At 46.5% G+C, this 25,163-nt stretch overlaps 1 protein-coding gene across 3 annotated transcripts in view; it reads right to left on the bottom strand.

Annotated features, from left to right (window-relative positions):
- Positions 1 to 25,163, bottom strand: part of BMI1 (BMI1 proto-oncogene, polycomb ring finger) — a 266,963-nt gene that overhangs the window by 156,468 nt on the left and 85,332 nt on the right. The window contains exon 2 of one of the 3 annotated variants that reach the window (XM_069648187.1): positions 23,806 to 23,941. The exons of the other annotated variants lie outside the window; for them this stretch is intronic. Within the exon in view, the coding sequence (XP_069504288.1) occupies positions 23,806 to 23,810 (5 nt within the window). The 5' untranslated portion in view covers positions 23,811 to 23,941. The remainder of the gene's footprint in view (positions 1 to 23,805; positions 23,942 to 25,163) is intronic. 3 annotated transcript variants of the gene reach the window in all.

Raw genomic sequence — 25,163 nt, 5'->3', positions numbered from 1 at the left:
TTCCGCAGTACATCTTTTGCCCCAGCCGTGACCAGGCTTGTTAGAAGGTAACTACAAACAGCCCAATCCTGCATGCCCCGACCCCGTACCAAGCCCCGAGATACCTTGCATAACGAAATAAGCATTTGTGTAATATATGTCGTGTTGACTAACGTTTGCTGCTATTCTGGGGACATGTGACAGAGTAAGATGTGATCACTCCTGTACATGATGTAACAAAGCGCATTTGTAATGCGTGATCAGCCGAGGCAGTAGAGCCAGACTGTACTGTGATGTAAATATGCAGTGCTCTGTCATACACACAACCCAACCTAATGCTACCTCATGTTTGTATGTCAACTACTGATGCGAAATACTGTGCTAAATGGCAAAACCCTCTCCAGCCTGTGCTCCCATATTAATGTAAACATATGTGTATAATACCAAAAGCTCCAAGTGTTCTCACCCACCCTTGCCATTAGTGCGGGAAGCTGCCCTGTGCAGGGAAACTGGCCCAGAGCGGCAAGGTCGTCTCCCCCCTCATCCCCCTCCCATGTACTAGCAGATCATAATACTGTCCTTCATTCTAACCACTAGGACAGGGTGATCGAATACCCCTCCCCTCTGTACCCCTGACCCTGCACATGGACTCTTGGGACTACCATACCTGAACCCAAATGTCACTACAACAGATGGATAGGGATACCCCCATCACATATCCATGTCCCTGTCTTCTCCTTGAGCTAAGGTCAATGTGTCACAGGATGTAACAGACGTCTGACAAATTGCGAATGTGTGGCCACAAGGGCAAGTGTTCGAGCACCCACCAATCATCAATACAAGTTATGTCCGGCCGGCAGATCCACCCCGAAGAGCCCAGCTGACCTGTCAACCCCGCATGGCACCGCACGGACGTCCACCAATCCTGGAACAGCAAAAGTATACATTGTATACCGCCTAGCCTTCACCACCCAATCCCTAAGACTATGTGCCCCCTATAGCTTGTGTCATGCGTGACGTTAGTTCTGTAATAAGTAGGACTGTCTTTGCTATTGTCAGACTGAGTTTGCAGAGTCCTTTATTATATAAAACCCTTTTGATCTCACCCGCACTTGGTCCTGGTCTTATTCCCCTCCTGGGGTGCGTCCTTTATTGTCTCTCACTAAGGGGGGTACGTTTTTGGGGGACGCTCAAATTCAATTGTAGTAGTTTTATTCCTGAATTAGTAAACAAGTGCCAGGCAGACTGGATTATACAATGAAACCCTGCTTGGAATGTCAGACTTTTTTTTATTGGATGTATTGGGGAAAACTTTCTATAGGGGTGCATTGATGAGCCTTGATGCATTTGATACTATGGACTGGCAAGATATATGATGGATATTTGAAAGGTTTGTGTTGCAAGCTGGTTTTCTTAGATGGGTAGATATTTTATATGGGCAGCCTATCACAAGGGTGGACACCAATGGGAGCATGTCAAGGGTGGGAGATCCAGCACGATAGAAGAAATGGGTGCCCGTTGCCCCCGATGATCTTTGCATTCATTATGGAAGCATGTGCTATGGTCTTTAAGAAGTGTTTCAGTGACAAGGGAATTGGTGTAGCTGGGGTAAAAGACTGCATTTCAATGTATACCAAAGGTATGCCACCTTAGGCTCAAATGTTTTAGCCTACAATTACTATCAGCCCTAGTCAGCACAGTCCATGGTGAGGGATTATGGGAGTCCCAGTACAAGTACAAAAGCGCTGAAAAGCTGATGGTTACAAACCCCAGTTCTTTGCCAATTACATTTTTGGTTCATTCAAGGGATCCCTGTGTATGGTGGAATCTATTTAAGAGTTTGGGTGGATAGCTGGATTTAGGAAATTGGTTTCAAAATTTTCTGTACCCTCCGCCGGAACTACAGGTGAGGGTTGGAGACACTTGGGTGAGTTTTACATATTTATGTATTTGGGTGAACAATGATAAGAATTTGTTAGCTCAACAAAGTGTCGTTAGGGTGTCACAGATCTGTGGGGTTTTGGGGCAAATTCACCCTTTCACTAATGGAGCAAGTCGATTACTTTAATGGGGAAAGAAGATTTAGAGGATAGCCTTCCTTTCATTACATATACCTTTCAAGATAGGTTGGAAAAGCGCACCCCATTGTACGGTTTACCAAGGCATAAAATAAGCAGTGTTGCATAGCAATTTACTATGCAATTCTGTAGGTTTGCTAATTAAATTAACACTTGTGTAGCAAAACAAGCTATTTCCGTTACCCTGTTCAATGAAAACGCAGCTCAACCTGTAATATCTCCTCCACTTGAGTGCCAAAGGCCCGTGTGGGAGTGTTAGGGAAAATGTATTTTTCTTTTTCAAATAATTGCAAACCAGAAGTAATCAGGAAGAAACTTTTATTAACATAACTATATCCTGCCTGGCAAACACCATTATGTTTTACCTTAGTTTTTTTTAAAGACAGTCCTGAAATTCGAAGTTGTTTTATGATGCATAATGACAGGATTGCTACTGTAAAAACATACTGCATGGTCTCCATGCTTTACAGTAAAATGTAGGTTAATGCATCTAAATTTCATAGTGTAAACTATATTTCATTTTGCTGGGGAAGATGCATCACATTGACAAGTGAACACGTTTGAAAATGTATACGATCACATGGCCAAATGCTTTTGATGGCAAAACCAGTTACTTGCTGGTTGCACACATCTGTGCAACTGGTTCTCAATCCATGAGCTGATCCCATGCTCCTTGGCATGATCACAGAGTTGATTTATAACAGATACTCTGAAAGTGAGAGGGCCGCAAACTACAATATTCCACCTAGTTTTGCCCAGTTCTCAGCCTGCTACACCATCCACTTTGCTTAGTATCTTACTTTCTTTACTCTTGCATAATGAATCCACATGACTAACTAGTGGTTTACACAAAGTAGTGATCAATAATCATCCAGTCTGTACATCTACAGATCTGCTGCAATACCATACGCTGTAGGTAGCCTCCAGAGCTCACTTTGCTCTGATAAGGATTGCATTATATATTAGAAACTGTGGAACAGAGCTGACCAAAGGCCTTTTTATCATATCCATTTATGTGTCCATTCACGGAGGTAACCTTTCACTTTTACAGACACTCATACAGGGTTCACAAAGTCTACTCGCCCACTCAAGTAGATTTTATGAAGGGCGAGTACCACTTGCAGGGGATGTTTGAAAATGTTATTTAACATTTACTTTGTTTGCAATAAATATCAAATAAAATGAATAGCTGGCCTCTGGGTAGCGTGCCAAACAAAGTGGATTTGTGGGGACGTGTCATTTTACAGCAAGGGCATTTACATTTGTTGTCATCCGTTGCAATGGGTCAAGTGCATTTCTCCTAGGTCGAGTAGGTGGACCAAGTTACTCGATCTGCATGTATAACGGAATTTGAAAGAATTTGCAAAGCTTGTCTCATCTCACTAAGGTCTTATTTCCGCGGTACACATAAATGCTGTATTGATGTTCATTTTATGTCTTGGGTCTAAATTCCTTCTGGTAACAAACACATTAGTACAACATTGCTGATGAAATTTTTTTTTTGCTAATCAAGTTTAAAATTAGCAAACTCTACTAATCAATTTTTTAAAAACGAATGTATGCCTTGTTTACTATTGGCAACAGTGTTGCAGTATGTAGTAACATAGTGGTTCTTATTGGGCCAGTTAGATAAGGTCACTAGCATGCTTAGGGCGTTTGTAAATCCTAAAAAGGTTTGATGCTACAATGATTCAGCCTGAGAGGAGAGTTTGGTTGCTTTTAATAGTTTCAAGTGGTCTAGCAGTGTGGGTGAAAATGACTAAGAATGAAAAGCAGAGTAGGAGATCTTTTTGGCAGGCTAATGTTGGCAGTTGGATGAGGGTAGTGGCAGTGTAAATACAAGGTGCGTAGAGAGCAGGGTAGGTAGTTGGGGAAGTTGTATAAAGATTGTGCACAAGTTGGCTGGCACTGGTACCCTCATGCACTTTTAGGATTACACCAAGCTTGCATCAGAGGAAAGGCGAGTTAATCAGGTTTTCCAAAGCACCCTGTTGAACACTCTTAATGTTACATTACACAAATTAGATCAGGGAGGCAAGCTTGTTTGGATAATCCAAGGAAGTCATTGCTCAGGGTCAGGCATAAATAGGAGAATGATCTCAGACCAACTGTCGAAGTCTGAATGGCCTATTGCATATTTACACATTAAAAACGTTTTGGGAACAGCAGATTTAAATTGGTTGATTATAAATGCTTAATGAGGGCTTACCTGACATTCATAAACACTACATCTGATAGGGAAACTGGAAGCTTGTTGCAATTGTAATTTTGACACAGCAGATTCAGATGTGGGGGAAGATGTCCTGAAGTAGTGCATTTTTGGGAAAGGGTATGCAGTGGCTAGCAAGCATTCTAAATTGGAGACTAGAGCCATATATCGAGCTTCTGGCTACACAGTAATGTGTGCAGCAATTAAAATGACTCGCTTTGTGGTTGGTGCAAGAGAAACGCAAGATTGCCATAACACAGAGCAAGATGAAAACTCCATTGTTTCATGGTTGGGTTAGGAAAGTAAAGGAATGGGCTGCAGCAGCAGGGGATATCTGTACACTGGAAAGACTGAGGAGGAGGATGAATCCGTACATTTGATTTGGCTGGAGGCTGTAAATGGGTTACATAGTGCAAACTACCAGAGGCCGGCTTGAGAAGTCTACATCTTGCATGCTGTTTAAAATGACAGATGGCTAATTACTACATGACATGATCATTTTATTCTTCTTTGGGTTACGGGTCTTCCACAGGATATCCCCTTACCGTCGGCCATGCTGTAATATGAATGTCCCCAAGTATGTACTCTCACTTGCAGATGTGGAGAATATATGAGTTTATATTCTTTATGCACCCAGTCATAAGATCAGATTGTGATGCTGGAAATGGTTTGGAAGACAGGGCCTCCATGTCCTTGTCCTGTACTCCTTTTATCATGTGTGTTCTGTGTTATTTTCTGCACAGAAGTCCATGCGGGCTCTTCCTCTTTTTGGTCGTGGTGAACAGACCCTTGGGATACCCTTATGGCACCCATGGGTGAGGGTACAACCCTGTACCCCTAGTGTATGTTTTTGGGCACCTGTGTGTGTGGCCCAAAGAGCAGGGTATGGGCTGGTGGCAGCTCCATGCTGGATTTCACAGGTGCTCTGAGTAGCCTCCATTTTGGGATACCCAGGCCCTGCCGTTGGAATCAGTTGATTCCCAATAGGAGACAAGGTGCCCCCCCCCCGTGGCCTCTTACGTTCTATTGCCGGTTACCTTGTTTTCCCAAAGTCCTGGGAAGCCCCGACTCTGTCCCTTGCCCTGACTGGCTATTGGGTGGAAGGTCCATACATGGTATTGTGGGGAAGTCCAAGCCAGACGGGCTGGAGCCTTCCCAATGACTATGTTGTGGGTACGCCTATGGGGTGGGACCTGGGTGAATGGAGTGTGTGACCAATATACATTTTGTGTTATGGGTGTCTGGTTTCTAGTATGTGACACAATGAATGAGACAGCCCTGCCTGAAACTGATATGAATGCAGTGTGGAGTGCTGAATGGCTGGGTGCTTATCCCAACCCACATTCCTTGTTGCAAGTGCCTGGATGGAGAAGAATGGCCTGAATGTACTGTGAGCCTGATTGCCTGCCTGCCTGCCTGCCTGCCCGAATGCCCTTCTGAATGATTGGTTGCCCGGGTGTGACCCAGCAGAGAGAATGAGAGACCGAACAGTATATCTGGGGACCTCTCACTGATGGATACCGTTCAGAAGCTGAAGTCGAAACATGATGCTTACCTTGAATTCCAGCTAGAAGGCGGCTTTGCTGCGGCTTTCTTTCGCCGCAATCCGAAAGCTGCCGTGTCTCCAAGAACTGATCCAATAGAGGACCTGGCTAGGAGACCTCTTCCCGAGCTACGAGGGAACATTGTGCACCAGCCAACCTTCACAAAGGCTCCCTGTAAGCCAGTCATCGAAAGGCTGCCGACCGGAGACAGGGACCGCAAAGGAATCTTAAGCGAAGCGCCCGGACTTGAGTCCATCTCCGTCGTCAACTATCATCGTTGATCGCAGCCGCAAAGCTCCATTGCCTAAGATATTTGAATCAAGGACTCCCCTGATCATCACCGTCGACCGCCTTGTCCCGCCGAAGAAAGTCAAGGTCGCTGACGAACCGAGGAGAATCCGCCAGTGGGTTTCCCGCCACCCAAAGTCCTCAAAGACGCCAACGAAGGTACGAAAGCCAGCCGTGGTTGAGTCCTGATCGCCGACGCCAACCACCGCTGGCGACCCGACACCCTTGCTGGACCTTCGTTCTTCATTAACTCTTTGCAGCAACGAACTATCATTGTTGAGGTGCACCGCACGCCTCACCTTCACAGGACGTCCACGACCAATCCGTGGCTCCCGTCTTAAAGGAAGTTCACTCTTGGAGGATCCGTTAACGACCCATCATCGAACTCTGCTAAACAGGGTACATTGGGGTAGTAGATCCTTTGCAGAAGGAAATAAGACTCTGCTAAACAATATATGGACTGGGCTTGTCAATATCTTATTTACAGCTTGCCCAGGTGAGAGGGATCCTCATACAGAACTGTGTCTAGATAACGGGACAAAGTATTCTGCCAATTGTTTAAGCAACTTGTTTTCCTCCCATTTCCATGGTTGATACAGTTTGCTATTGATTTGTATGCCATTGGAAACTGTCAGCAGTTGGTGCATTTTAATGGAAACAAAGTCATTGTTGTACCACATAGAGATTGTATACATTTATCATTATAAAAGTGCTTGAGTAAAAAAATGTTATTGTATGTGTATATAACTTGAACCTTATTTATTTAAAGAACAGTGATATCACCAACATAGTGTGTGGACATTCCTTTGTGGGGGCTTGGGGACTACATTGTACTTAAGAGCCAGCCTGCATCACCTCCTGAGAGCTTACGCCTTGATTGCTCGCCCATAGCTACCAAATAGAGAAGCTTGGCTGGGGTGCTCTGTGCTTCTACTCTGCCATATAGAGTACAGATAACACCCCTCCAGTCTTTACACAGATCTACTAGTTTGGCACAATGCTTCTGATGAAATGTGGTTGTGTTCAAGTTTGATATACTGACTAGGTGTTCCCCCGCTTTAACATACACTGTTCTAGCAGATCTTAAATGTCAATATCTGTAGGCAATTCATAGGGTCACTTCTGTCCCCCTTCTTAAATATTGGAATTACAACTTATCGCTTCGAAGAAGGGGGTGTAGGTCCCCGTTAATGGTCATTGAAAAGGCTAAACATATAAGTAACTCCTTTTGAATTTTAAAGGCAGATTTGTATTAGATGGAATGAGAGGTATGCGTGGTATAAGAACAGTATCTAAGTTCTATCGATTACACGGGCCTCTACGGTGTGTCTTTGTAGACACGCAATTGTCAACCTTGTTCCATTTCAGAGTCCCAGTGACGGCATAAAATTGCGTAGTAGCATAATTACAGCACCTACTTTCTGTTTTAGCTTGTGAGGAGACATTCGCCCTACAGCGTTTCGCTCTTTAGACTGAAACGTTGAGCCGGTAATTAACTGTTCATTGGCACTGGCACTGTTGTGCCCCGTTTGTAGTGAAGTGGCATTGGAAAGAAGTAACTTGAAATTATTTTGAATGTTTGCGATAGTGGAAGGCGACGGTGACTGCGTAGAACCGTGCTAATTCTGTTTGTTAAAATGATAGCTGTTGAATTGGAAGGGCATACAGAGGTTCACTTTGCCATTTGGACAGCAGAGGGCAACTTAACTGAAATTGCATCAGACGAATATGGAAACACAACTAAGCGTTTTATGTATAGAGGATCTAAAATTTCAATTTAAAAAAAATAACTTTTTTGCAATTGGAGTTAATTGAACATACATTTTAAAGAGCATGAATGAAAGGACTGGCAAACGCGTATTTAAAAAGACGCAAGACTACCCTCCAGAACGTGCACAACAAAAGTCAGGAACACTCCACCTTGCCAAACCTTTGCATGGAACATCAGGGAAACAGTTATCTAGTCTGTGGGTCAGTCTCTGCACACCAAAAACCATTTTAGCATGTTGTAGTCGGCACTCTGCACCACCTAACGCCCAAATGCAACAGCATTCTACTTTTCCTCTACACCCCCAACAGTGCTCATCTGCAATACCATAGGTAGGAGGGGCACAACATGTTGGAATTTAGGAAGTGGGGTGAGAGAGGAGATGGATATTTGCAGAGGAATGTGAACTTCATGACCACGCTGCTATGGCGCTGTCATTTTTTGAACTTCATACACTGGCACTCACATAAATTGTGAGTAAACATGCAGTTAATTTCTGGTGTCAAACAACTTAGGCTCTGTATAGGCCGGTTAGCATATCAGGTCACATCCGGGACCAGTCAAACATGGCGGACTGCACCTTCAGCGCACATGAACATTGCGGCCACAAGGTCAACCTGTGACGTGTCTAAGAGTTGCTGATTTGATATACAATTTCAAGGCCACCATGGGTTAGGCAACAAAAAATTGAATATGCGCATCCTCCATTTAAGAGGTGGATAAACACAGTATACCTGTAGTACTAACAATAGATACTCCTCTCCCTCCCCTCCCCCCCAATAGTAGTATGGGTCAAGGCAAATATGGCGGACCTTGCTGACACCACCAAGCATAGAGCATACTATCATCACAGACATGTGAACAATCACGTGTCGCGCTCGGTAAGCGGATTCATACAACACCGCGCCAGCTATCGAGTGGAGCTGAGGGGCGGAGTGCTGGTGTTAGGGAGAATTCTCTCTTTAGGCTGAATTTCCTAACCTAGTGAGTCCCCCAGCAGCTTTGCTGGATTTCTGTAGTTTGTTTTTTTCCTCCTGCCAAGAGTGAGACTCTTTTTCTCCCACTCTTGGACATGGTTAATGGTATTCCTTTGATTGGTAATGTGTTTTATGGGCTATGGGGTCCTTTACTCCATAGGGTCTCGTGTGTTTTTCCTATGTGTGTTACACAGCACCCTCCGTGCAGTAGCACAGGGGTGTCATAGTGACACCCCACCATAGACTCCATACCCTCGGACTGACTACTGTCTCCCAGGGCATGTAAAGTCACCATTGGCTTTACTAGTCCCAAATTATTAACAGAAACCAGTACAAACCATCATATTGTGGACGTACTGGTCGGGGCAATTCGGTTGCCCCGGGGTCTGTTAGTCGAGGGGGCATGTCTCTGTCCCCCCTGATCGAGTTTTGGTTGGTGGCAGGGGAAACTACTTTTTATATTCGACCGCGAATATTTTCCTATGGGATTTTCCCATTGTTCGAGGCTACCAACTTTAATTATTTAATTCTCATAGCCTCGAACTTACCGCCGGTTTACTTAATTAATATTAATTCTCCGGTTGGTATTTTTTGCCAAGACTCGATTCTAAAATGGCGTTTGTGTTCTCTTCTGTGACTCCAACCCAAGTCGAGCCCTTTGTTCCACTTTTTGGCGGGCTTCTCCACAGAAGCCTCCAAAAGTGGTGCCACTCTGTCTGGGTACCACAGGGGGTGTGGGAGGGGGTTTAGGCACCCTGGACCGAGTTACCTTGGTAACTCAGGTCACACTCTTGTGTGATTGGCCCAAGTGGTGAGCCGGCCGGCTCACCACTTGGCATGTTTGAGTGACAGCTAGGCTGAGTGAATGGGGGTTCTCTGCATAAAAGCAGGGCTTTGGGGACTGGAACTTCAGAAGTCGCCACAGGACCTGAGAATACGACGAGGGAGAAGCTGAGCCGACCTAACACGACAACGCCACTGGTGGAGCTCTGCGGAACCGACTCACCACTTCCCAACGACAGAGAAGATCTCCCGGCTGGAGAGGGTTCTTCCCCCGACTGGTGGGCACAACCAGTTTACCTTCCTTTCTTCGCACCCCAGCCCGGGTTGTGGTCGAACTGCCCGTGCCAAGCACCCCGGCAGCCGGATAGCCACTCGCCACTGAACCGCGAATCACCGGACCACTCCTTGTACCTGAGAAACTCTGCGGCTGGTTTCTTCCCTGGCAGTGCAACGGACTCCTGTCTTCCTCCGTGACGAGATCCTCTCTTCCCCCGGACGAAGCCCCGACTTGCACCCGCTGCCAGGAACAACTGCCCCCGCTGGAGTGTTCTCACAACTTTAAGGTACCGTGTCCTCCAGGCCTCCCTTTCTAAAGATTGCAACTAGGTAATAGTAACTCCTTAACCTTCTGGACTGGGCTCACCGCCTTGACCCTCTAACTGGTCCCTTTCTTGGTCCAACTCCTTTTTTTGAACCGTTACGAGAAGTTTGTGCACTGCAACCGTGTGACCTTGGACACATTTCGTTTTGATCCTCTTAAAGCGGATCCAGCCTATTGACTCTGAATTCACGGTGTTACTTTGCCTTTCCCTCTTGTGTGTTCGTGAAAAGGTGTTGGGATCTGTTTCAATTTATTCTCTGCTTTTAGAGTGCCATCTACGTTAAGCGCTCACCGCTGTCTGAAAATATGTGGGGCTTTACTTAAGACTTGTCTAATATTCTTTTAAGGGAGTGTATATCTTTTAGTGACCGTGTTTTTGAATTGCTTATTATGAGTGCCTATGTGTTTTTCTAGATGTGATTTTAAATAAATAATTATCTCTCTCTAACACCAAGCCCTGGTCAGTGTTTGCTTATTCTGTGTTCTCTTGACCTATTGTGAATACTCTGTATACTGCCCAACTCTTCTTGAGGGAAGTCTGACTGCTCAGCCACAGCTACCAAGTGAATCTGTGTGGTACAGACTGCTACCAATTGGGTTTACTGCCAAACACCTTTAGGCCTAAATCTTTTGCAGGGTCCCAGAGGGAACTGCACAGGTTTCTGCCTAACAGCTGGTAACATTGCAGTATGTTCCTGGACAGAATGCATTATATGCTCAGGTTACAGAACATTATTGGTAGTGCCCCAGGGACTCACTTTTCCCACTGCTGTTCTGTTTTTCATGACCCTAGCGACCAAAGTAATGGTAATGACGGAGCACTTTTCAGATAGTTGACTGAAATATATATTATATATATATATTATATATACATATATATATACATATACATATACACACACACACTTTTTTTTAATTAAAATTTTATTGGTTTTTATAATCAACATTCAACAAAACCAGCAGTATTGATCATTGTACTTAAGTGTCATGTAGATATCGTTAGTTATCTACCGCTTACCCCTTACCCTCCCGCCAACTCGAGCTTACTCCCCTTCGCATTCTGCTTCTCTTTCCTCCGGGGGAGCTTCCTCTTCCGCATTCTCAAAAGTTTCCTGATCGCTTAGGCAGTCCTGGGTGGACCCATGCAATATGGCCACTAACTATTTCTAGGCCGTTAGGGTTTCTGCTTCTCCCCCCCACCCTACTGACCTCTTCGTGCCATACTGCAGTTTCAGCTTCGGTCCATTTCAGGAGGTCACTCCACCAAACGTCTATCCTCGGTCTATTGCATACTTTCCATCCCATGGCAATTCTGCGCTTGTCAAGTATATATGCCAAGTCCTTAAGTTTGCTCACATGTTTAGATTGGCGCGGTCTGGGGAAAACCCCCTACTATACATGCCCATATTGATTCAACATTTAGCTTAATCCCTTTCTCATTTAATCAGTGTGCTACTTCTCCCCAGAACTTCACAATTTCTGGACATGCCCAAAACATGTGTGTCATCGCTGTTTTCTTCTCAGCATTTGGGGCATGTTCGTCGTTCAGCGTTCTCAAACCGAGCTATCCTCTTTGGGGGTGGGGGGGGGGTCATGTGTGCCCTGTGGCTTACATATAGCTGTATTTGTTGTAGCCACGTTTTTTTTTTTTTTTTTTAAATGGTACCCTTGGGCCCACTCCCATAGCCAGTCACTCAGGAGTTCCCCCGACTTCGTCTTTCCAATCTTGTCTTAATTGGGTCACTTCCTTTCCTACCCTGGACATCAGCAGCTCATAAATTCGAGAAACCTCATGCCCTCCCTCTGCAATGTCATATCGTTTCTATGTCAGGTTGATCTTCCAGTATCATTTTGTACCATGTCTCTGATCTGCCGTATCATTCTGGTATAAGTAATGTGCTGCCCTGCGTGTAAACCAGTTTCTTCCACCACCCCGAATTCCTTTATTGCCCCTCCTGCCATATATCTCCCATTGTTGCGATCCCCACCGGTTCCCAGTGCATACGAATCGATTTTCTCAGTTGCACGTCTCCTCCGGTGAGTGCCACTAGAGGCACCTGCGGAGAAAACAGGGTTGGGTTCTCCATAATCTGACAGGCTTTGTGCCATATCTTCCATCCCAATTCCAGCATTCCCGGGAGCCCTTTTAGTTCTGGTTTGGGCAGCCATATCACTTCTTTCAGAAAAAACCGGGCACACTCCTTTCTCAACAGTCTGGACTCTGATGTTGAGTCTTCAGTTAACCATTTGGCCACGTATTGCAGTTGACTGGCCAAATAATAAATCTCAAAATTAGGCAGTTTTATACCACCTTTATCATACGAGTTCTGTAACTTCCACAGGGCAATTCTGTTCCTCGTTCCATGCCAAATGAATTCCCTACATATGCTCTGGAGTTTGACAAAGAAGCGCCTTGGTATCATATATAGTATGTCCCCAAGAAAATGCAATAACCTAGGCAATAGGACCATCTTTAACAGCAACCCCCTCCCCACCATAGCCAAGGGGAGCTTAGACCAGAAACTCATGCTATTTTTGATGTTCGCTACCGCTTTCTCAGTGTTATGTTTCTATTCCGCTTCCACCGTGTGATGTCAATCCCCAGATATCTAAATGTGCTGGTCTCCCAAGGTATTTGTAAGACTGGCAGTTGTTCTCGCGGGATCCCTACATACCTCCCCAGGGGGAATATACACGATTTCTTGGGATTAACTGCAATGCCAGAAAGCCACGCAAATCACTCCATTGCTTCTAGTATGTACTGAAGATTTTCCTCAGGTTATCTCAAGTATAGTAACAGGTCATCTCCGTATAATGAAATTAAGTGTGGTCCCCCTTTGTGTGAATCCCGACTTCCTCGTATTGTTGTCGAAGGTATCTCGCCAGAGGTTCCAATGCTAGGATGTACAGCATTGGGGACTAAGGGCATCCCTGTCTGGTGCCTCCATTTAGTTTCCAGCTCTCCGAGATAGTCGCTCCCATTTTACCTCTGGCTAGCGGTGTGCAATATAATAACTTCACCCACTTAAGATACCCGGATCCCATCCCATATTCTCGTAGGTCTGCCATCAGTCAGGGCCATCCGACAGAGGCCAAGGCCTTGACTGCATCTAGTGATATGATTGCAATCTCGCTCGAGTCTCCCACTGTGTGCTCTATGACCCGGTGAAGTCGTCTGAGGTTGTCTGATATGCTTCTGCACGGGACATATCCAGACTGATCAAGGTGTATTAATTTACTTATGACCTGTCTCATTCTATTAGCCAGCACAGCCGAGATATCTTGCTATCCTGATTCAGCATTGACAACGGTCTATACGACCCGCAGTCCATGCTTGACTTATTGGGTTTAGGGAGTGGTATAATGATCACCTCTCAGGGATTCTGGTAGCGTTCCTGTTTCAAAAGCTTCATTTAACATCACGAGCAGTGAGGGGGGGCACTTCTTTCCTATACAGACTCACTGGGGAGTCCATCTGCTCCCGGGGTCTTGCTAGTGGGAAGTTGCTCCACCACCGTTTCTAATTCTTCCAATGTAATTGGGGCATCTAGGTCTTCTCGTTCTTCAGCACTATTTTTGGCAGGGCAATAGCCTCTAATGTTTCCATTATCTTGCTTTCACCAGCTCCTATGCCCCCATACAATCGTCTATAGAATTCAAGGAACTCTGTTCACGCCCTCTTGGGTACCCACTATTTGCCCATCCTCCCCCATTACTGCTCTGAGCGTTGGCCTGGGGGGTCTCGCTTTTATACAACCATGCTAGCAATCTCCCCGGCTTGTCTCCTCTCGCGTGTTGTCCCTCTATGTATTTCCTATCGTTTAGATTACACAGTCTCTCCCAATGCCCTGCGCATTCCTGCTGCAATTGGTTTATTGTTTCAGCATCCTCTCGGGAGTCCCCCTCCTTTTCCCAGAACCAACTCTAGTTTCGCCTCTGCCTTCTTTAGTTCCCCTAGTATGCCTCCCTGCAGCCGTTGGGATTTGGCTATAGCTGATCCTCTCACCACCACTTTAAATGCTTCCCACAGAGTGCCAGCCGATTCAACACTCCCAGTGTTGTTTTCAAAGTATTCTATGATTTCTTCTCTCTCAGGTCCTCCCTAAACACTGTCTTTCAATGCTTCAGCTCTGAGTCGCCTTGTCGGGACCTAGCCCTCAGAGGCAGATATTGCCATGTTAAGACCAATGGCCAGTGGTCCGAAAGGATCCTCGCTTTGTACTCTGATCGCACTATTTCCGCCGTCATCTTCTGTGAGGCAAACACATAGTCTAATCGCGTGAATAAGTTCTGTGGGGCCGAGTAACGCGAATACTGTGTCGTGTGGGTGATGTAACCTCCACATATCCTCTAAACGGAGGTCTATCAACAGGGTCTTTAAGGTTTTGGCAGCGGGGGTGGGTTTGTCTGATTTCCTGTCTGACCTGTCTACCCTTGGGTCTAATGTGCAGTTAAAATTGCCTCCCCAAATCACTGTTCCCCCTAGGTACGGGCTCATTTTGCTATATAGGGTCTTGAAGTACGCCACTGTGTCTTGATTCAGGGCATATGTATTGATGATGCATATTTCTCTATTTTCTATCAATCCCTTTATTGCCACCATCCTCCCGTCTGCCTCCACTGTGGTCTGTAGCAGTTGGAAGGGGGACATGTGGTGCTATCCAAATGATCAACCCTCTGGCGTAAGCAGAGTACGTTGCCCCTATGATGGTCCCCTTTCATTTCCTTTGTATCACCTCCTGTTTTTCGTTTGTGAGGTGCGTTTCCTGTATTAAGCCTATATCCATTTTCTGCCTTCTTAAATACATCATGACTGTTTCTCTTCAGGTAACTGTTGAGGCCCCCAACAATCCAGGTAACATCTTAAGGTCCCCCATACCCTCTACTGTCCCTCCCCTCCATCCGCTTTAAGCACCAACGCACATGTGTGTAAGCTCGTTCCCCAACACATAACACGCAAGTCCCCCAACTCCCCTCTCTCCCCCACCCTTCCCAGTCCCAATTGTTGCCCAGCTCCATCCCTGGATCTCAGGCGATACTGCATTTGGTCCTATTCTGGCTATGCCGGTGCTAGGAGCCCAGCAGGGGATTAACGAACTGCCGGTGACCAAACTAATCTATTTAATGGGGTATAAGTGTGAGTTCCCTGTACCTACTGCTTCTACGTTACATCTTGCCCTGCTCGCTTTTATCCTGCATCATAGGTCTATAATTAAGTCCCAAAGTCACAGTATATACAGTACCTCTGCTTCCGGAACCAATGCCTCACATCTCCGTGCCACCCTCTTTCTGCTCAGCTGCTCCTGCCGGACAATTCTGTGTCTCCAGCCACTCCATCACACGTTCAGGGGTCTCGAAAAAAATTGCTCTGTTCCTGTGAAACACCTTCAGCTTCGCTGGGTACATCAACATGTACTTGTAGTTTGCGTCGCACAGTCTCCTCTTCGCTGTTCCAAAGTTTAGTCGCCGCCTTTTGTACCTGGAGTGTATAGTCCGGGTACGCTGTGATGGACGCCGATGCTCTTTGTATTGTCCCTCCTTTGCGGAAATATTCCAGGATTCTTTCTCTGCCTCAATAATTTAGTATCTTGGCGATGATTGGCCTCGGGGGGAGGGGGGTGCTCCTGGAGGGAGTCTCCTTACTATGGCTCTATGTGCTCTCTCCACCGCAAATCCTATTTTTTGCAATAAAATGGTCTCAATATAGTCCGTAAAGTTCGATCCTTCCTCTCCCTCCCGGAGTCCCACAATACGTATATTGTTCCTTCGTGCGCGTCCTTCGGCCTCCTCAGACCCATTTTCTAGGTTGCTCACTTGTTGTCGCAGTGCATGAATCTCCGAAGCGTGCGCCGTGTTCAATTTCACATCTTTTCTAATTCTCCTGTGCGTTCCGCTATTGCCCTCACATCTTGTCTTACTAAGTTTACATCTATTTGTACTGCGTCAATTTTGGACTCAAGCGACTCCGAGTGTGGTCATTGCTACATCCAGTTTAGTTCCCCATGCCACCTTCAAGTCTGCAATAGCTTCTAGAATCTGCTGATCGCTTCGAGCCTGTGGTGTGTCCATCTGTGAGCGCCTCTCTTTGTTCCTGGCTCTCTCCATGGTTTGTGGCGTTTTTGTGAAATCCTCCAATGTGGACTGCAACCAAAGTCATTATCTTGATGGGCCCCACTACATAAACTGCATTGCACTGTTATTAAATAAGGTACCCAGGGTCAGCAGACAAAGAGATCCATACAAGGAAGTTACAAGGAGAACTACACCTTTGCTTTCCAATGACTATTAGTAGTGAACGTAACGGGTTGCTTGACAAAGTACGACATGCATTACTTACCGTAAAAGCATTTCTGACGATTGTATCTGCTTAGATTCACATGCTGTGCATATGGTCCGACATCTAGTGGTAACCGCAGAGTATTGCATCTTGTCTTTTGGGGACCGAAAGGGGACGTCGGCATAGGCGTGTCTGAAACACTATCCCTATCGTGACGTGTGTAGTACCCAAAATCCCTCACATGCCGAGGTCCCTCCGATTGTATTTTTTCTGCCATGAGGGAGCTCAAGGCTATAGTGAGTGAGTACATGAAGAGAGAAAGTAGTAAGAAGTCTATGTTCCTTCCACCCTGAGCGGGGAGGCAGGGTGGGCGCATGTGAATCTAAGCAGATACAATCATCAGAAATGCTTTTACGGTAAGTAATGCATGTCTTCTGATGCTTGTTAATCTGCTTAGAATCACATGATGTGCATAGACTAGCGAGCAGTACCCGGAGTTGGAGGTGGGTTGTGAGAAGGAACAGTAGAAAAAAGATGTCTTAGTACTGCTTGTCCCACCTGAGAATCAGACCTAGAATGAGTGTCTAGGCAATAGTGTCTTGTAAAGGTGTGTACAGAACTCCAGGTTGCCGCTTTGCAAATGGACTCTATGGGAACATTTGCAATGAATGCTATGGATGCCCCAGTGCCTCGAGTAGAATGTGCTCTAGGCTTGAAGGGCAGTTCTCTCTTTGCAAGAGTGTAACATAGTGTGATGCATTTGACAATCCACCTTGATATTGCCGATTTAGAGACATGATCCCCTTCTCTACCAGCTGCCACTGAAACTAAGAATTATTTAGTTTTCCTCAGTGGTTTAGTTCTATCCATGTAGAACATGACTGCCCTGCGCACATCTAGTGTGTGAAGGCTTCTTTCGGCCATGTTAGTAGGTCTCTGGAAGAACGTGGGTAGTTCGATTGACTGGTTCACATGGAACTTCTAAATAAATGTTGGCGCAAATCTGGGATGTGTGCGCAGAACTACCTTATCTTTGTGGACTGTAACAAAGGGATCCAAAACCGAGAGGGCCTGTAGTTCGCTAACTCTTCTGATAGAAGTGATAGCTACTAGAAAGGCTGTCTTGTAAGTCAGGTCTTTCAGACTAGCTTTATGCATAGGTTCAAAAGGGGGTCCCATGAGCCTAGTTAAAACCACATTTAGATCCCACCCAGGGGCTGGGTGATTGATGGGGTGATACATTCTTTTAACCCCTTCCATAAAGGCTTTAATCACAGGTATTTTCCACCACAACACCTTCTGCTGTGACGTGGTGTAGGCTGACAAAGCCGCTAGGTGAACCTTTAAGGAATGAAAGACTAACCCAGAGTCCAACAGATGGGCTAGATATAACACAATGTGTGAAGGCGAGCAATTGGTGGGATTGACGCCTTTGGAACTGCACCAGATGACAAAACGTTTCCATTTGCTGGCATAGCAATAACATGTGTTAGGCTTTCTTGACTCCCTCAGTATGTCCATGCATCTTTGAGGGAGTTGCAGATGTCCAAACTCTATGACCTCAGGAGCCAGGCTGCTAAGTTCAGAGTTTGTGGGCATGGGTGCAGAGTCTCCCCCCTGTCCTGAGACAACATGTTGTACGGGCAGGGCAGCTTGACTGTTGGGGAGAGGGACATTTCCATCAGGTGCGCGAACCAAGGTTGGCGGGCCCACATGGAAGCCACCAGAATCATGGCGACTGGTTCCTCATGCATCTTGTGTACTATCTTGTTCAGAAGGGGAGTTTCCAAGGGTGCGGGGGGGTTATGGGGGGCAGCGTAGACAAATTTCCCCGACCAAGTTATCCAGAGACCGTTCCCCTTGGATCGGTTCTGGGGGTACCTGGAGGCGTAATCTTAGCATTGGGCGTTCTCCTGAGTAGCGAACAGGCCGATCTCTGGAAACCCCCATTCTGCGAAGACGTTGGATACAATGTCTTTGTGCAGTCGCCATTCGTACGCTTCTGGCAGAGGAAAATCTCTGCTGAGTACGTCTGCCAGAAGATTGAGTTCCCCTGGAACATGTTGGGATATCAGGAGCATCTTGTGTTTGAGAGCCCATATCCATATGTTTTGGGACAGCTTGGATAGCCCTGGAGAGCGAGTGCCCCCCTGTTTGTTCAGGTAATACATTGCTGTTGTGCTGTCGGTTAGGACCAGCACTGTCTTCCCTTGCATTTGCTCCTGAAAGGCTTTCAATGCTTTGAACACTGCTAGTAGCTCCAGTAGGTTTATATGGTTGGACGCTACCTGAGGGGACCACGCTCCGTGCGCTGTCTGTTGAAGCAGGTGAGGGCACCTCACCCCCCGCCCCCGACCCCGTGAGAGATGCGTCTGTCGTGAGATTGGCTTCCACTGCAGGTGTGGTGAAGGTTTTCCCCTTCAAGAGGTTCTCCCTCGACCACCACTGCAGAGAGAACGAGGGCTGGCGAGACAGCTAACAGATCTTCCAATTGTCCGCTGGCCTGACACCACTGGCTGTTGAGCCACTCTTGCATGGGATGCATGTGCAGCCGCGCATGGGGAACCAAGTATATGCATGACGCCATCATCCCTAGCAAACGCATAGCTTTGCTAACCGTCACCTCTCGACTGGCTACATACTGAGGAACCTGAGAGAGCATGTTCTGAACCCTCTCGCTGGAAGGGAAGACTAGAGCGTCTTCCGTACGAATTAGAGCCCCTAGGAACTGTTTTACTTGGCTGGGGACTAAGCTGGATTTCTTTTCGTTGATAGAAAATCCCAGGCTGAACAGTAGGCCTACAGTTTTTTGGGTGTTCGAAAAACAAACGTCGAACGAGTCCCCCGTGATGAGCCAATCGTCAAGGTAAGGGTAAACTGGAACTGAAAGTCTGCGCAGGTGTGCCGCTGCCACTGCCAGGACCTTGGTAAACACCCTTGGCGCCGAGGCTATGCCGAAGGGGAGTACCTTGAACTGGTAGTGTTTGTCCTGAATCACGAATCTTAGGAATTTTCTGTGCACTGGCAGCATTGAAATATGAAAGTATGCATCTTTCATATCCAATGTTGTCATGAAGTCCCCCTGTTTTAGCAATGGGATAACCTCTTGCAGTGTTACCATGCGAAACTTCTGGGGCATTATGAACTTGTTCGCTGGGCGCAGGTCTAGAACAGGACGCATGGTGAGATCCTTTTTGGGTACAAGGAAGTACACTGAATAGATACCCTTGTTTACCTGAAGAATCGGGACGGCTTCTATGGCGTCTTTTCCCAGCAGCGCTTCCACCTTTTGGATCAGGATCTGCAGATGTTCCGGTGAAAGGCGTCGATGTTTCGGCGTTCTGAACTGTGGAGGTCGGGCAAATTCCACGCAGTAACCGTGGGCGACCGTCTTTAAGACCCACTGGTCTGAAGTTACCCCCTCCCATGCCTTGAGGAAAGACGTTAATCGCCCCCCGACCGGGGAGACATGGGAGGGGACCTGGACTTGGTGGTCATTTCTGACCCAAAGTTGACGCTCCTCTGGAATTGGAGCCTCTGCCTCTATTCTTTCCGCGCTTCTGAGAGACCTGCCTGCTGTCTCTCCGGTGTCCAGGGTATTCTTTACAACATTCTAATTGGCAAGTTTGCCCTCCGAGACAATGGCGAGAAGCTTGGCCCTGGTTGGTTCCGGAACCTCTTGAAGGCCTTCCTGGAGTAGGTTGCATTGGGCGTCGACGTAGCTTGCCAGTAACGTTGTGTTATTGGCAATCCGGACGTATAGGCCGCCGCCGACGTAACCCGTTTGCCTAAAGCATACAACCTTTTGGACTCCTTGTCCGGGGGTGACTCTCCCGTGGCAAGGGGAACCCCTGCTCTCTTGCGAGTGTTGGTCACCACCAGCGAGTCTGGGATTGCGTGTCCTTTGATATAAAGCGGGTCGGTGGGGGAGGGTTGGAAAAGTTTTTCGACCCTTGGGTTCACAGCCCTAGTCTGAGCGGGTGTGAGTAAGGAAGGGGCCAGCCGTCTCTTTACAGAGCTCAAGAGAGGGATAGACTGGCTTGCCGGAGGCTTTTCATTAATAATGTCCTCCGCGAAATCTTGTTCGGGCAAGGATTCAAGCATGGCAATTTTAAAGTATTCCGCTGCTTTTCTCAACATGTTGTTGAAAGCCATTTGATCATCCACCGGGGAAGCTTGTCGAATCGGGGTGGATGGGGGAGAGCCGAGGCAAACGATATCAGAGTTGTGATCGTCCTGCTGGGTGTCCTCCCAGTTGTTTGTTGCTCCTTGATCTTCCCCAAATTTGTCCAGAAAAGAAGACTCCTCTTTTTCTGTATAGATGTCTCTATACGTGTCCATCTAGACATCTTCTTGATAGTCAACTTGGTGTTGGACATCTTGTGTTTGAGGGTTAGGGTCTACCCGAGCTTTTTTCGGCGGAGGTTGATCAGAAGCCCTGAAAAACTGCTCCAGCCGATCCATACCCCCCCTCGAATTGCTCCGTGGTCCACTTGGATGACCCAAATGGACCTAGCTGAGTAGGAACCGTGTTCTCCGCCCTAAGGCGTTGAGAGGATCTCCTCAGGGTGCTTGAGAGGGGTACCTGGCTTTCTTCGTAAGAGTCTTCAGGATAGTCTTCCAAATCCATGGAAAACCTTTCGGCGGATTGGCCCATAACTGTGGACGGAACCGGTAATAGGCCTACCGCCGTAGCAATCCTATTGATGCTCTTACGGATAGTCACCGAATCTTCGGGAGACAACGCCCCCGATGATGTGTCGGCAGTAAAAATGTCTTCCGTGGCCCCAGAAGGGCCAACGGATGGCTTCTCGGGTATAGGCCTACTCGTAGTTTTCGGGCCTGTACGGGCCTTGGAAACCTTGGAATCCGAAGTTTCTTGTTCTGAAACTTCAGCGCGTGTAGTTTGGGGAGTAGCGCCCTTGTTATGTTTGTTATGCCCAGTCGTCATGCAGTGCTGCGGATGCGGGGAAGGCTTCGGATCAGACCGATCCGTGGGCGCCGAAGTTTCCGGCGGACCCGTTGGCGCTTTCGCCTTCTTCGACGAAGTCGTCGAGGAGGGCGCTTGGGTTGTGTGCTTTGTGCGGTGAGATTGTACGCCCCCTGTCACCGGGTGTGGTCCCTGTAGCAAGACCGGAGTCGAGCTTGGAAGGGTCGGGGACGGCCGTGGCGGCCCTAGAATAGTCCGCCTCAAGGTCTATAACGTCCTTGTTGGACGTTTGGTCCTCCGATGTACCCCAGTCACTTTCGGCTGGTGTCGCAGCAGGGGAGGGAGGCTCCACGCGTGACATTCCGTACGCGGCCCACCGCTTCAACCGGCGCTCCATAAGTGTTTAAGGAGTATACCCGCCGAACACCGCTTTTTGTCGTGCTCTAGGGGGAGACAAGCATTACACGACGTGTGCTCGTCTTTCCACGGATATCTGACCGTAAACACAGGGCAGAATCTAAATGGAGTCCTTTCCATAGCAGAAGGGAAGGGTGACCTGACCAAAAAGGAAAGCAGCGGAAAAGAGGAAAGACTTCATAACAGTATGGCAAACCCCGAGCCCACTCTCCCTACTGTGTAAGCCAGCCAGAAGGCCCGACCACGTGGAAGTCTGAACGCCGGATCTTAGGCGCCGGAACCCACAGCCATAGACGATTCCCCCGTAGTCTTCGTCAAAGATGTTCTTGATGGGCGAAGTGACTTGACAGGGATTAAACTGACAATTCGGTAAAATAAACAATGTCTCATGAAGACCAGTTATCTGGGTGGAAAAAAACAATCTGAGGGACCTCGGCACGTGAGGGATTTTGGGTACTACACACGTCACGATAGGGATAGTGTTTCACACGCCTATGCCAACGTCCCCTTTCGGTCCCCGAAAGACAAGATGCAATACTCTGCGGTTACCACTGGATGGTGGACCAAATGCACAGCATGCGATTCTAAGCAGATTAACAAGCATCAGAAACCTTGATACATGCTTCCTAGCCGTAAAAACAATGACTGCAGGAAAAATCATCTTGTCATGCTTTAACCGACTTGTTTAACTTAACTGTGTGATTAGCCCTAAACTGACTGCTGTGAATGAAAGATACCAGCTGACCAAATGATTACCACAAATATTCATTCATTTTGGGTATGAAGAAAAGGTAAAACAAACATTGGCAATGCCAACAGTTTGGGCTTTTGTGCAGGTATGGGAACTTTGTAGCGGTATTAATTGGCTATTGATGGTAATAGGTACAAAATGGCGCTCGCGCCTGGTCATCTAAAAGCAGTGTCTCTGAAATGCCTAATACATGTACACAAGCCAAAACTGTTGGTTTTGCCGAGGCTGGTTTAGACGTTTTTATTAGAGCAGTATCGTGTTTACTGCTCCAATTAAGGCATCAACTCTCTGAAGACTGCTTTGAAAAAACACTGGCAGGCACTTGAGTGTAAAGGTAAGGTTTGATTAAAGCTAGCAGAAAGACTTGCATAAGGAGATGTTTTGGGCATGGTGGGGCAGGGACTATGTGGAGATGGCCATAGGGATTAGCATGGCCATGGGATGTCAATGGGTGGGCAAATAACCAAACACCTTCAATCTGTGTGTCCCTCATATGCCATTTGTCCCTATATGTAGTCTAGTACAATAGTTTCGACTAATGGGTGGGCTTCTGCCACCCAATAGCCCAAACTAATTATCTAAAAATAGGGATTATCCATAGTCTCATGATCCATTTAGCGTTACCCTTAATTTCACCCAAATGGTATCAAAGATGAATCAGTGATTGCTGGGAGACATTATCTTGTGTTCGAGAGACTAACTATACAGAATAATGTAGAAGTTACTCTTTGCAACTACTGCTGTAGTCCAAATAGATAATCCTCTTCTCTCAATAATAGTGGGGCTGTGTGAATGTACAGTAGTCACTACAGTGAGTGTCATTTACATACTCCCACACCTCCTTTCCTTCATGCTAGTGTGAAATTCACAAAGAAGTTTCAAGCCAAGATTTCCAAAGTCCCTTACTTATCTAGAGATGGTATGGAGCACACATGCTGTATGCTGTTTTGGGAATGGATATTAAAAACTGTGTGCTGTGTTGGGAACGGATCTCAATGGAGTAGTGCTTACAGAAAAGGGCAGTTGAAGACCAAGTGGTTACCCAGCAGATAACCAATTAGGTGCATGCCTGTAAACAGCTACCAACACGGTTTAAGCTGGCAAGCTGCATTCAATCTGCCTGGAAACAAGGAGAATGGAGAGCATCCAGGAAAGACTGTGGATGTATTGGCATGTACCAGCAAGCAATCCAAGTAGGGGTACCTCATATGAGCCGCTGCTGCCACCAGAAAGCTGTAAAAACTTGGATGAGTAGAGTTGAGGCTGTAAACCAGGACTTTGAAGACAGATCAGTACATGATGGGTGACATCCTTCAGCTCTACTGCAGAGTCAGTCCTCCTAACAGTCCCGGGAAGAAAAGTATTAGTTCTGCAGCCCTGGATCATGTAAATTGAATAGTTCAAGAAGTCGAAGAATTAAAAAAGAAAAACATTTTTACCCATAGCAATACATACATGTACCGTCTATAGTGAGGTGAGGATGTACGTTTCCAGAGATATTATTTGCTCCCCACACCTACCATGACCCACCTTAGCCCTCAGATTCAGTACCCAAGCTTCTCATAGCTATGTGTTCACTGATCCTGGCACAAGTGGCAAACGTTTCAGTCTGAGAAATCATGATCTGGATACAAACAATATATACACAGTATTTTGTGTGGTATGTTTGCCGGTATTTGGAGCAAGGTGTAAATAAGCAATGTTTTTTTGTTTTTCCCCATATGCTTCAGGAAATTGTACTCGTGCTGCAGCAGAAAACACAGGTCAGCCCAACAAATAAGCCCTTTTCCTTCAAATAAATCTTCCTTCAAGCAAAGCTCTCGGGGGAGTGGGTAATGGGGGGGTGAGGTGGCTTGGAGGTTTAACTAGATATACCATCAAGTGGTTAAATTGGAAGTACAAGGTGAGATGTAAGGTGAGGTTAAGAGGGCAGGAGGGTTGCATGCCGTGGAAATGCTCTACTGGCCTTATACAGGTTTTTATGCAGGACTCGTACATGATGTGAGCAAATATGTGTATGATAGGGTGAACAATATTTTGCAGGGATCGAAATTAAGATTGGATAAGTAGGAGTTAAAAGTAGCTCCTGTGTAGTGTCCTAAATGCAGAGAGTTAAATTCACATAGGTGTGTCTGTTCGGCATCAGTTGGCCTGGGGGGCTACTGGCTAATATTTTTGTCGCGCTAAATGGGTTCTTCTAAGTTACAAGTAGGAGCTAAATAGCTTCCAGCTCCCCTCAATTTCAAACCCAGTTACTTAGATGTTGTGGGAACATTCATTTAGTATGAGAATTTATAGATCATACCAATACTGGACAACTATACCTCAGAGTTCGAAATTGTGGGGAGCTGCAAGCTATTTGGATACAGCTTCTGGCACAGTAGAGCCTGGTTAGCTTGAAACCAATAGCTACCAGGAGCTACTTTTGGCTGCCAGGGACAACTGATGCCTTCCAAACAGGTAAATGTGACATTAACTTGAGTATTTGAGAATGTTAATTAGAACACATTGATACATATTTAGCCACAATGGTTCATACAAATTGGACAAAAAGTTAAAGA

The sequence above is a fragment of the Ambystoma mexicanum genome, chromosome 2q (assembly GCF_040938575.1).
Source record: "Ambystoma mexicanum isolate Mex_15411 chromosome 2q, UKY_AmexF1_1, whole genome shotgun sequence".
Taxonomy (NCBI): domain Eukaryota; kingdom Metazoa; phylum Chordata; class Amphibia; order Caudata; family Ambystomatidae; genus Ambystoma; species Ambystoma mexicanum.
This window is presented reverse-complemented; position numbering and strand designations above follow the sequence as displayed.